This window comes from Hippopotamus amphibius, chromosome 5 (assembly GCF_030028045.1).
Source record: "Hippopotamus amphibius kiboko isolate mHipAmp2 chromosome 5, mHipAmp2.hap2, whole genome shotgun sequence".
Lineage (NCBI taxonomy): Eukaryota > Metazoa > Chordata > Mammalia > Artiodactyla > Hippopotamidae > Hippopotamus > Hippopotamus amphibius.
In genome coordinates this window covers 145,946,170-145,958,300 of record NC_080190.1, presented here as the reverse complement: position 1 = coordinate 145,958,300, position 12,131 = coordinate 145,946,170, and the positions used below count along the sequence as shown (strand labels likewise).

The following is a 12,131-nucleotide window of genomic DNA, read 5'->3' as shown; positions in this document are numbered from 1 at the left end:
AAAACCTGAAGAAGAAAACCTGGACACCACTGAAGACAGCTGGGGCTCAGTCTTGTGGGAAAAGACTCTGAAGGAAAATACAGACTGCCTCTCAGAAGCAAAAAAATCAATGGGAAGAAGCATTTATTCATCAAATCCTGTCCCATTAGGTGACAGTTCCCTGTGGGGTTCCCGTCAGGCTGCACACAGGTATATGCCATCTGGGTTTTGATGTCCCAAGTCACTACATCAACGAAGCCCTGGGACAGAGACATGCTGTGGGACCCAGAGGCTAGAGTTGGAAGCACAGATTGAGTCAAAGTACATGGGGAACTTCTTGCCACAGCTGTGGCCTGAATAAGAGGCAGGAATCAGGATGTGAGGCTGAGTAAGAAAGGCATCTGATACAGCTGATTCCTCGTACCAAACAGGTATGCTCAGGCCCTACATTCTAAGTACAATCCATTGTCAGGTCTGTAAGGCAGTGGCCACCTATGAGCTCTGCTAAAGAGTTACTACAAGAAGGTTAGTGGGACATACAACAGGCCACAGTAATAGGACTGGTCCTGAGGCTTTAATAATATGCATGTCCCCTCTCTACCACCCACTGTAATCTCCCTAACCGCTAGCCCACACTTCAGCTAACAGAGTGACACTACCTTTCGTCCTGAGGATCTGAACCCTTAGTTGCCTTGCCTTTGTTTGTTTGTGGTTGCTGCCTATGCCTACTCACAGTTATCACTGCACATGGAAGCCAAGAGATGCCCCGGGAATACCATAAATTCCACACATACTGCTCCTTATCTGCATTCCGTAAAAGCAACCCTACCTCTTCAAGACCATCAGAATGGACGATCTCTACCAGTCAACTACTTGTGTTTGCTGAATTCAAACTGATCGGGTAGTAGTGGTAGTTTCAGTTCAGTGGAACCCACATTGCGACCCCCTGGCAGAAGCATTCTCTATCTGGAAACTCAGAGTCAGAATCCAGCAGAATCTAAAACTGCAAGGACAGAAAGCACAGATTCAATTTTTGGATCACTGGGCGTGATGACAGGGAGTAACCCTTTATTCCCAGCTCCATGTGTTCTACCCGTTGGGAAACAACAGTACGGATCTGCCGCTGGCTCAGTGCACATGGCACACGATGGAGGACTGCACCCCATTCCATGCGATGTTGTTCCCAAGCTGGGCTCTTAGTCTTGCCTTTTGTACGCTGTCCCATCATTCTATCAGGCCACATATTTCAGGATGACGTGGGGTTCACGGTCATGTGCCCATTATCACTACTTTTTTGCTATAAAATATGTTTCCTGTTCTGAGACCCTATTTTGTGGCATCTCATGGCAGTAAGTCATGCTCTCAGGAGATGAGGCTGGCAGAGGTACTGTGGAAAAAGAAGGCAAAACCCATATATGGAATAGGTGTCAGTTCCAGAAATAATGAACCTCTGCTTGTCCATGAGGGAAGGAGAGTGATGCAGTCGACTTGCCACTGAGTGGCTGCGTGGACTTTTTGAGGGATGGTGGACTCACTGAGAGCTCCGTGTTGGTCTGTGCTATTGACAGGGCAGGTATTCAGCAATAGCCGTAGATAACTTAGTGCTGGGGAGTCCATGGTGTTAGCCCATGCACAGTCTACCCACAGCCCTCGGTTCACGGGTCTTGTGCACAAGCACTCAGGTGGCCAAGAAGAGGAGCCCCTAAACGAGTCTTCCAATCAACCCAGTTGTTCTGTTTCCTCTGTCAGGGATACTCTCTCGTGGAATTTAACTTGAGACCTATAGATTTGCATGCTTACTACTGTGAGTGCATTCACCGGTCTCTTTCCAAGACTTTCTTGTTCTGATTTGCCAATCTTGTTTCTCTCAGCCCATGACCAACTAGTCAATTCATCTGCCACAGCCCAGGAGCTGATGTAAATCTTTACCTTGGACCACCTTTTCCTCCTTACAAAGTTAGTGACTACATATACTACTCACAGGTCTGCCCACCAGGGAGGCTGACAATGGAAAGTAAATTAAGAGCCCAGGGAATAGTTTGTAACATTTATGATATCTGAGGTGATGCCAAGAAGATGCCAAGAAGGCATGTGACATATATGGTCATGGAAGATTTCAGGAGGAATAAGCCATGAGAATATCTATGGGAAGTACATTTTAGTTGGAACAGAGTGTTCCAGGTCCCTGTGGTGGGAGGAGGTTTGTGGATTTAAGAATTAACAAGTGTGGCTCTCAGAGTGGGTCTACTTTAATGAAAGGTTTTGAAGAAATGTACTGTAAACCAAAGAAAATATGGCTCTATTGTGACTTAGGATGGAAACTACATAAGAAGTTTTAAATAAAACTTCAAAGAAATTTTGCTTTACATTTAAATACTTTGGCCTACACTACCAGGTATCTAATAAATTATTATATTCCTTGTAAAAAAAAAAAGAATTAACAAGTGTGGTTGAATTAGTATGAGTCAGGAGAAGTCGCAGAAGATGAGACTACAAATGGAGTCATGTAGCTTATTTTTACAAGTGTGAAAACATTGGAGGCTTTAAAATAGAGAAGTGGTATTATCTAACATTCTTTTCAAGATTCACAAGCTGCTCTTTCAAGAATAGAATGGGGCAGGGGTGAGAACAGACTGGGGGCAGGGGTGAAGATGCTTGTTTCAGTGAGCAATGGATAAATGACTGCTTGGCATGGGTCTGAGAGAAGATGGAGGACAATAAGTAAAGAGAACAAATACTGGTAACCTTTAAAGGAGTTTTACTGTAAAGTGAAGCAGAGAAATGGGGTATCTGCAGGGGGGTGTGGACCAAGGGGACAGTTGATGGTTTTGCTTTTGCTTATTTTCAGGTGGGTGAAATAACAGTATATCTGCATGCTGATGGGTATGATCCAACAGAAACAGAGAAATGGATGACGTGAAACAGGCGGAAGATTATTTTAATCTTACTATAAATGCATGAAAATTCAAACTAGATTTGGAAGTAAACTAAGCATTTTTATGCTTAAAATATTTTATGCATAAATATTTTAACAATAAGGTCCTACCATATAGCACAGGGAACTACATTCAATATCCTGTGATAAACCACAATGGAAAAGAATATGAAAAAGAATAAATATATATTTACATACATATATACACACATACATATGTATAACTGAATCACTTTGCTGTACAGCAGAAATTAACACAACATTGTAAATCAACTATACTTCAATAAAATAATTTTTAAAGTATTTTATACTGTTGAAACCACATTCAATTCTGAAATAAACCCGAGGAATAAAATCTATGAGTTATCACCTCACACTGGTCAGAATGACCATGATCAAAAAATCCACAAACAGTAAATGCTGGAGAGGGTGTGAAGAAAAGAGAACCATTTTGCATTGTTGGTGGGAATGTAAATTGGTACAGCCACTATGGAGAACAGTATGGAGGTTCCTTAAAAAAATTAAAAACGGAATTACCATATGATCCAGCAATCCCACTCCTGGGCACATACCCTGAGAAAACCATAATTCAAAAGGACACATGTACCCCAATGTTCATTGAGCACTATTTACAATAATCAGGACATGGAAACAACCAAAATGTCCAACAGCAGATGAATACATAAAGAAGATGTGGTACATATATACAATGGAATATCACTCAGCCATAAAAAGGAATAAAATTGGTTCATTTGTAGAGATATGGATGGACCCAGAGTCTGTCACACAGGGCGAAGTAAGCCAGAAAGAAAAAAACAAATATCCTATATTAACGTACATATGTGGAATCTAGAAAAATGGTACAAATGAACCTATTTGCAGGGCAGGAATAGAGACATAGATGTAGAGAACGGACATGTGTACACAGGGAAGAAAGGGGAGGGGTGGGATGAATTGGGAGATTGGGATTCACATATATACACTACCATGCATAAAACAGATAGCTAGTGGGAGCACGCTATAAAGCACAGGAAGCTTGGCTCGGTGCTCTGTGACGACCTAGATAGGTGGGATGGGGGTGGCTGGGAGGGAGGTTCAAGAGGGAGGGGATATAGGTACACATAGAGCTGATTCACTTCACTGTACAGCAGAAACGAACACAGTAGTGTAAAGCAATTATACTCCAATTAAAAATAAACAGGGAAAAAATTTTTAATTAAAAAAATAAAACCTATAGTAAGATTAATTGGATGATGTTTTATTGATTAAATCCTAAAATTAAGTATTCTAATAAAAATGTTAAATAGGTACTTAACACTATTCTAGTATGCACAGTGAATCTACGAAGTTGTCTAGGTTATAACAGATTTTTGGAATAAAGTCAAATTAGTAAATAAACAGTTTTTGCCCAGATTATTTCAAAATCTAAAATTTCTAAATTCTGAGTTCTAAAAATATGTGCATTTTTACATATTATTTTCTCTGAATATCACAAATTCTTAAGATTAAAACAGCAGTACAGCCAAATTGATGACTGATATTTTTGAAATTATGAAACATTTTCCTTTACACTAAAAGATTTGCATCCATGCCATTAGTGTAAACGTATAAGCTATTTAACTGCTAGAACTTAATTAGCTACAGATCACATTGTCCCACAGGACAATAATAAAATCAGTAGGAAGAAAAAGGTTAATGCAGATATGCAGATTAAACTCTTTAAATTCTATGTATTTATATTATTAATGTTAGGAAAAAATAAACATTAGGTATTTACCTTAAATTGTCAATAGTTTTCAAGTATGTTTCAACAAAACAATCACCACTACAATATGTGCTCATGTTAACCTTTACTAGTTGAAGTGGCTGATTTGGGGTTACCTAAGGTTTGTGGTGTGGCTTTCAATTTAATGAACATTTTCAGTGTTCTACAAAGGTCTATGAGACAACATTAATTGTCTGGTTTAGCGCAGGACTGAAAGCAGGGCTTCACTATGCCAGATGCTCATCAAATGCCACAGCCCTGTGCCACTGCTCTGGTAACGGTGCATGTCAGGTGACAGTGCTGTTTACAGGAAAGGGCATTTGAACCTTGACATCCTGGGTGGGAATCCCTGCTCCAGCATTTTCTTGCTGTATGAACTTTAGCATTAGTTTTAGACACAAACTTTCTTAGCCTTAGTCTCTTCATCGGAAAAATGACCACAATAACCTACTTAGCAGGAATTATCAGGAAGACTAAATGAGAATTTATGTATAGTACTTAATGTGGTGCCTGATTTATAGGTTAAGAGCTCAAATAATATATACTCTTATTATATAATGTCACAAAATAGTTATTAGTATTAATATCTTTTTTTAAAAAAATAACAGAATAAGTGGGTGACCAGGATTCAAACCCAGGTTGTGGATACCAACTTGGCACTCTTGTGATATTCAGAGAAAAATAATATTTTAAAATGCACATTACAAAGCTATCTCCAGTTACCCAGTGTAACTTCCTCCAGACCCTATGTTCTTAGCTCCTCTCCTAGTCTTTATATGTAGAAAAAATAAGCAGAAACTCAACGAAGGATAAGGATTTCAATAAACACCTCTGTTGTCTCGTAAGCTTAAAACTTAACCAAACAGGACTCCTCCAGCATAGGCTAAAGTACAAACACATCAATTTAACGTGTGAAACATATTTGCATTGAGTTTGCAGTTTTGAATCTAGGAAGGCAGTTACTGCTCAAATGGAATTGTGAGAAGATACATGAATACACAGAAAAGCAAGCTACTTGTAAAGCCACTCTTTTCTTTTGCCAATTTCTGCTTATCTTTGGAGTTCACATTGAGTGCGGAATACACATAAGGGCTGCCAGCAACCAACTAAAGAATAGAAGGTTTTACTTGTGGTGTGGCTCAGGATGTGATATATGTGTTTATTTTCCTATTAGGCATATGTCACATCAATGATACAGTAATGCAGATCTGTTCTTGAGCATTCCTAAGAAAAACACAGTTCTAAAAAAATAATACCAACAAAAGATGATACTGTTTTTAGCTTAGGAGTTGTTTTAATAATATATGTGTATGTATGTGTGTGTATGTATATATATATATACACACCCACACATGTATGTCTCATATATATATATACACACATATATATATTTATATTTCCTGGGAGTAAAATATATAGGAAAATATGAACTAAATCAATAAGATTTGTAAATATTCTCATTATAAATTTTGGTGAAAAAAACAACTATGGAAATATTTCTAATTTCTTACCTAGTTTCAAAGAGTTAAAAAGAAATAGAAAGGAATCACCTATTAAAAAGAATTTTAATTTAAAAGTATAATTCTAAATAAATAATTGAGTATAAAGAAGATGCCTCTGGAAGTACTCCAAAGCACAAAGATTACATGAAGGGTTGGGTGTACCCTGGAAACAGAAAAGCTTGAGGCTTCAGACAGAAATTCCTGGCACGCTGATGTATTTTTTCCTTTGGCGGAAAAACTGGAGACAAGACTTGCCAGGCATCCAGACCTGGGTCTCCTGATAGCAACCTGTGCTACTATCACGGAAAAATGTGTGTGTTGTCAAAAGCCAGCAGTTGTCATGTACAATGCAGGCTGTTTTGGTTTCTCTGGTTAAAAAAAACAAAAAACAAAAAAGCAGGGTTGAGACTGTATAAACCTACTTAAAAGCTGTAACACTGAAAACAATGGGAAAAAACGGTCCAGTGTGATGGAGCATAACTTCTAAAGAATGAACCATCTCTATGACAAAAATGCCAAAGAATAATAAATATAAAATAGCTCTAAATTATGGAGCAGATATTATATATGGGTGCCTTAGATACATCATCCTTTTCAATATTCACAATAGCCCCAACATGTAGGAATGAATATCCCATTTCACTGATGAGGAAGCAGAGGCTTAGAGAAGAAACTTGCCCCAGTGCCCTAGTGGGAAGTGGCAAAGTTGGAGTTGAAAGCCAGTTGGACCTGACTAAAGTCTATGTGCTTTCCATAATACTATAAAAATTATATAATTCACTTCATTTAAACAAAAATACATGAGCTACACATTGTAATAGGGAAATGGATAAGAAAAAAGAACAAAAGTAAAATGGTATTCCTTCCAGCTCACTGATTTTTTTAAACAAAGAGAAATATCCAGGAAGACAATTGAGAAATATAAGGTATGAATATAAAGTAATAAACCCAATAAAGTTAGAAACACTCCAGAACTTATCAAAATGATAATACTCCTCATCAAGTCAGTCATCTTAGAAGGAGACACAATGATTTCCATGGTCATGCCACTGCTCAAAACACTTTTACTTGGGCAGCGTAACTGTAAAATTATAATACACAAAATTTACATAATTGTAAAATTGTATCTTTGGCTCCTGAAGACAGCATTTAGAACAAAGTAATGCAGTAGCAAATTTTTGCCTGTAAAGGTCATTAGGTGTGAAAGTAGACAAAAGTCATTTGCATACACAAAAATGTTAACGATGGATCTTTCTAGAAGGTGGAATTTCAGAGAACCCAACTCAAATATTGCTCTATTTTACTTTTTCATTGCGGCCTTTACAAAAATAAAAATCTTAAAAGTCATATGGGACCAACATTTAGGTGATCTAGCATTTACAGTTCCATTTAGAAAGTGTTCTTCTGTGATTAATACGTTATCTCTGTATTCAATTCTAAACATGGAGGATGAGTCAGACACAGCATTGGACTATTATGTGAATTTAGCTCCTTCAAATAAACTTTGGTCAAGTACTGCATCCATGCAGCTTCGGAGGTCCAGTGTGTTTTGTAAATCCATCATCATCGCTTCATACACATTCTGTATATATCATGCCCCCCTACCCCCAAACAGTATTTAGACTCAGCCTCTGAGAAAGACAAGCTATAAACAATTTTAGTCCCCTACAGTGTACAGTTAAAGCAAGGAGAGGTAAGACACATCAGGGTGGGGTACAGCTATGTGCAATTCAAATAGGATTTAACTATTCTACAATTCCCTGCCAAAAGTATCCAGAAATACAAACTGATCAGAAAACCAGAAATTCACCATGACACTTTGTGCTTCATAGGTAAGAGAATTACTCCTGAGCCTCAGAAATCCACCAAAGAGCAAAGGTTATAGTTAGATTAATAAGGATGTTCTTCCAAAATGCCTTAAGAATGGAATTGTTTGTTTTGTTTTTTTCCTATTTCTAACTAGGGATGATCTGAGTCTATGGTACCTAAACTCAAGCCATGGTTGCCGGATCAGAAAAAGTGCAGATCTTGATGCAGAAGGAAATAGCTGAGCAGTTTTTTTGTTTTGTTTTGGGCATTTCTTTCATAACATTTAAATCTCTGTTAAGCACACTATCTAAGCAAATGTTGACAGCAATATATCATATAACGGAGATACGGATAAAGACATTTTAAAAAGTCTTTAGCAAACACATTGTCTCCAGATGTCTCACTTTAAAAAAACACGCTTTAATCCAAAATATATCGTTCACAATTTAGAGGCACAAACCATTTCAAGTATATCACTGAGAGATTAAATTCTACAGAAATTTTACTTAGAAGTATTGAAGACATTTCAATATATATGACAGAATTGTTAAATCTCTTGCTTTGTCAATTCTGACTCCAAAAACTTCCTCTTATCTTAAAGACTAAATAATAGCTTTTATTAATATTCTTCAAAAATTTTTCTTTCCCATCCTTCAAAAATTCGTAAGCATCTGAATATTACTGTCATTTATTTTTTTTAACCACAAAGTTACGATTTTTATTTGTATTTCACTGAATCTTTAGCGAAATTCGGAGAGAATTAGCATCTTAAAATTTTGAGACTTCAAATCCGTGAACATTACTATCATTTAGACTGTAAAGGCCTAATGACTAAAAGAACCACCTATCTCTACTGAATCCTAGGAACAGTCGCTTATTAAATATATTTCCTAATTGCCTACTTTGTTTTCATCCCAAGACCAGGCAAAGAGAGAGTCATATATAACCCATGCTTTGATGAAGCATATGATAAGGATTGGGTGACAGAAGAAGGGATCCAAAGATTTGCTTTCAATCGTCTTTCTCTGTTCATTACCATTCTACTTCTCTAACATATCTTCTTACTAACATCCTACTCCCAAAACCCCCCAAATGCTCTATTTAATATAAAGATAAATGTTATTAGACCCACGAAGAACAAAAGTAACTGTAGAGTTGGGTTAAAGACATTCCTTTCAATTCAATCATTATAGTCCAGATCTTGAAGTTAAACAAGTAATTATAATACAAATTCAGACGGTCAGGTTGATAGCGAATTTCAGGGGTTTCATCAGGTGTCAAAGAGAATAGAGTTTTAGTACCCTGGCCAAATAGAGAAGCAACTCTAGTGGATTTTTTAAAAAACTATAAATCTCTAAATGTGAAACAGCCTTTAAAAAATACCTCAACCTTGGTGGGGAAAAAAAAAAAAAAGGCAATAATACCTTCTCCTTTGATAGTCAGCCTTGTTGCTCCATTTATGCTGCCATATTTAGGTATTATTTCTGTGACTTTGGGAATTATTTTAGGGCCATCTGAAAGACATTAAAGTATAGTAGAAGTAAAAGCATCAAGTACTTCATTCCAAGCATCAAATTTTGTACCAGAAATTACAATGGTGTAAGAAAAACATCATGTAGATTATAGGACAGAAAATAAATACCCCCAGCTTTTACTTTTGGTTCTACTACTAACCAATGACTTGACAGGGAGTTCAGTCATTAACTTAGTTAATACTCACTGGCTTTATGTAAAGCACTATCTTACATGCTACAAAGAAGAGGAATAATATATCATTTTCATCATTCTTACCTACCATATTATAAAACATTCATTAGACCTTAATTTCATTTAGTGCTCTGCTAGCTGCAGTTCTATAACTACAGCTATCAGCCCACACAGCCGCAGACAACACTGGAGAAACAGCTCTATGGAGAATAGGTCATTATCAAAGCCCATAAGAAATGCAAAGCTAGGTAAACTGAAAGAACAGTCCAGGTACAAAAAGGAATGTTGTGTTTTAAGAAGTAATTGTTTTCTGAGACTGAGTAAGACTTCAAGGAAGATCATTTCTAGCACCTTTCTAGCCTTCTGATAGTGAGTTCTTAATGTAAAGGTCACTAATTCATTCAGCAAACAGTGTTAGGTTCCTGGGCATTTAAAAACGTGCGACAGTCCCAACTTTCCAAAAGGTCAGCTTAGTACAGAGTGAAAGAAGACAGCACAGGGGCCCTGTGGCTAAGAAGGGGCATTTCATCCACACTGCTTGCGTCACACCGGCTTCTTGAAAGAATGGTGTCTCTGCTGCATCTCGGAGAGCAAACATGAATTAGCTAGACTGGAAGACTGGACCAACTGCGGGAAACAGAGTTCTAGGCAAAGAGAGATGCCTCTGCAAATACAGGGGTGAGTGAGCAGCTTCTTTGGGGAACTGCAGTTAATGCTTCAAAATAACTCAAAGTTACCTGATGGCTAAAAGGATTTCTTTTCTGCTTAAAATGTACAGATTTGGTAATTATTAGATCCGGTAACAAATTCTCAGAATAGGTGGAAAAATTTAAGTGGAGACACAAAGAAAAGCCACAGAAATTCTCTGAAATGGATCAATGAGAAAAAGTTAAAGAAATTATTATTTAGTTACTTCCTGCCTGAGAAAAGTTTAGTGTGGACTTCATCTACGATGGCAAAAGCTCTCCAGCGTAAAGATGACCCTGCGCTTTGGGTCTGTCTTTGCCAAGAGCTCCAAGGCCGCTCCTGCTTCAGGCACATTTGTAACTTGGAGCAGCCCACAGCCAAGAGTAGGAAACTCCAGCGAGGGAGCTGGATCCTATCCCGTAGAAGCGCTGCTCCTCCCCTATCTCAGGTTCATCCTCCCCGTTATCTCCACGGACAACTCCAATTTCTTATCTTATCAGTCCCTTCCCAGACCTCTCCTGGGTATTACTTTGAAGGCACAGGGCAGCTGCCCCTGGAAATGACTGACACCCGCCACAAAGACCCATTCCTGTCCTACTGGGAGGCTCTGTCCTCCCTTCAGTGGGGAAGGGACCCAAGAATTGTGAAAAAAGGGAGGAATTGGATTGCGTCCCCAACCCCTACCCAAATTTCAGTCTCTTTTGCAACTGAGTCACCAGGGATGGAGGGGGTGAGGTTTCCTAATTCAAGCAGCAACCCTGCCGGCAAGAGCTTAACCTGGCCCCCAGGATCGCCCTGCAGCCGCACCCTTAGCCTTGTCCCAGGGCTGGTGCCAGGCGGTGCCGCCCCTCCCGTGACCCCGGGGAGCGAGGGTTGTGTCTCCACGGACCTCTCCTGCTTGCCTCCCTGGCGCCCCCCGGGGTTACCTGTGCGGGGGTCCGCGACGCACAGGAGCAGCCCCCAGAAGCCCCAGGTCCCCCAGAGCCACAAGTGTCCCATGGCCGCGCCAAATCCGCAGACTCCACGCCCGCCGCCCGCTCGCCGCCGCCGCCAGCGCCCGGGCTCCGCTGGCTCGCGCGCCCGCCCCGTCCCACGCGCGCAGGCGGACTCGGCCGCCCCCGGGGCCTGCCCCGCCCCGCCCCGCCCCGCCCCGCCCCGCCCCGCCCCGCCGGCCCGGGCGCCCCCGGGGTTCGCGCGCAGACGCACACCCCTTCCCCCGAGCACCCAGCCGGCCCCTGCGGGTCAGTAACCATCGAACCTCCGCGCTGCAGCTTGGGTGCTGACGCCCCAGGGCGGCCTCCGCAGGTGTCAGAGCCGCACTTTTTCTCAGCACGAGAGGTCAACCGGCAGGTTTTCCGTCAATCGCGCCTTTTCTGTCTTCCCTCCCGTCCTTTCTCTCCTCTCACCCCCCTCCTTCCTTCCATCCTCTTCTTCTCTACCCCTCAACCCCTATTTCTGGACCTGTACCCTTTCATCTGCCTTGGTTATTAATCATCCCCAGGTGAGCCTCAAAGTCCACCGAATACACAAATCCCACACATTTTCCCCCTTCGCATTCATAGAAGCTCGTGCTCTCCCTTTGACAGTCATACTTAGGTTTACTGGTCTCTGGGCACGTCCCCAAGCACGCGCCTTCGAGACTTCAACTCACAGTAGTTCCAAAAGATCTATTGCTATTATTATGATCCCCATCTTTACAAGCCATAGACTGAGGCCAAGGTTAAGTAACTTGCCCAAGGCCATACAC

At 40.2% G+C, this 12,131-nt stretch overlaps 1 protein-coding gene across 1 annotated transcript in view; it reads right to left on the bottom strand.

Moving 5' to 3' along the window:
• Positions 1–11,383, bottom strand: part of PKHD1L1 (PKHD1 like 1) — a 154,188-nt gene extending 142,805 nt beyond the window's left edge. The window contains exons 1-2 of the mRNA XM_057736239.1: positions 11,311–11,383; positions 9,415–9,504 (exon numbers count right to left, since the gene is read on the bottom strand). Of these exons, the coding sequence (XP_057592222.1) occupies positions 9,415–9,504; positions 11,311–11,383 (163 nt within the window). The remainder of the gene's footprint in view (positions 1–9,414; positions 9,505–11,310) is intronic.
• Between the last annotated feature and the right edge of the window lie 748 nt (positions 11,384–12,131).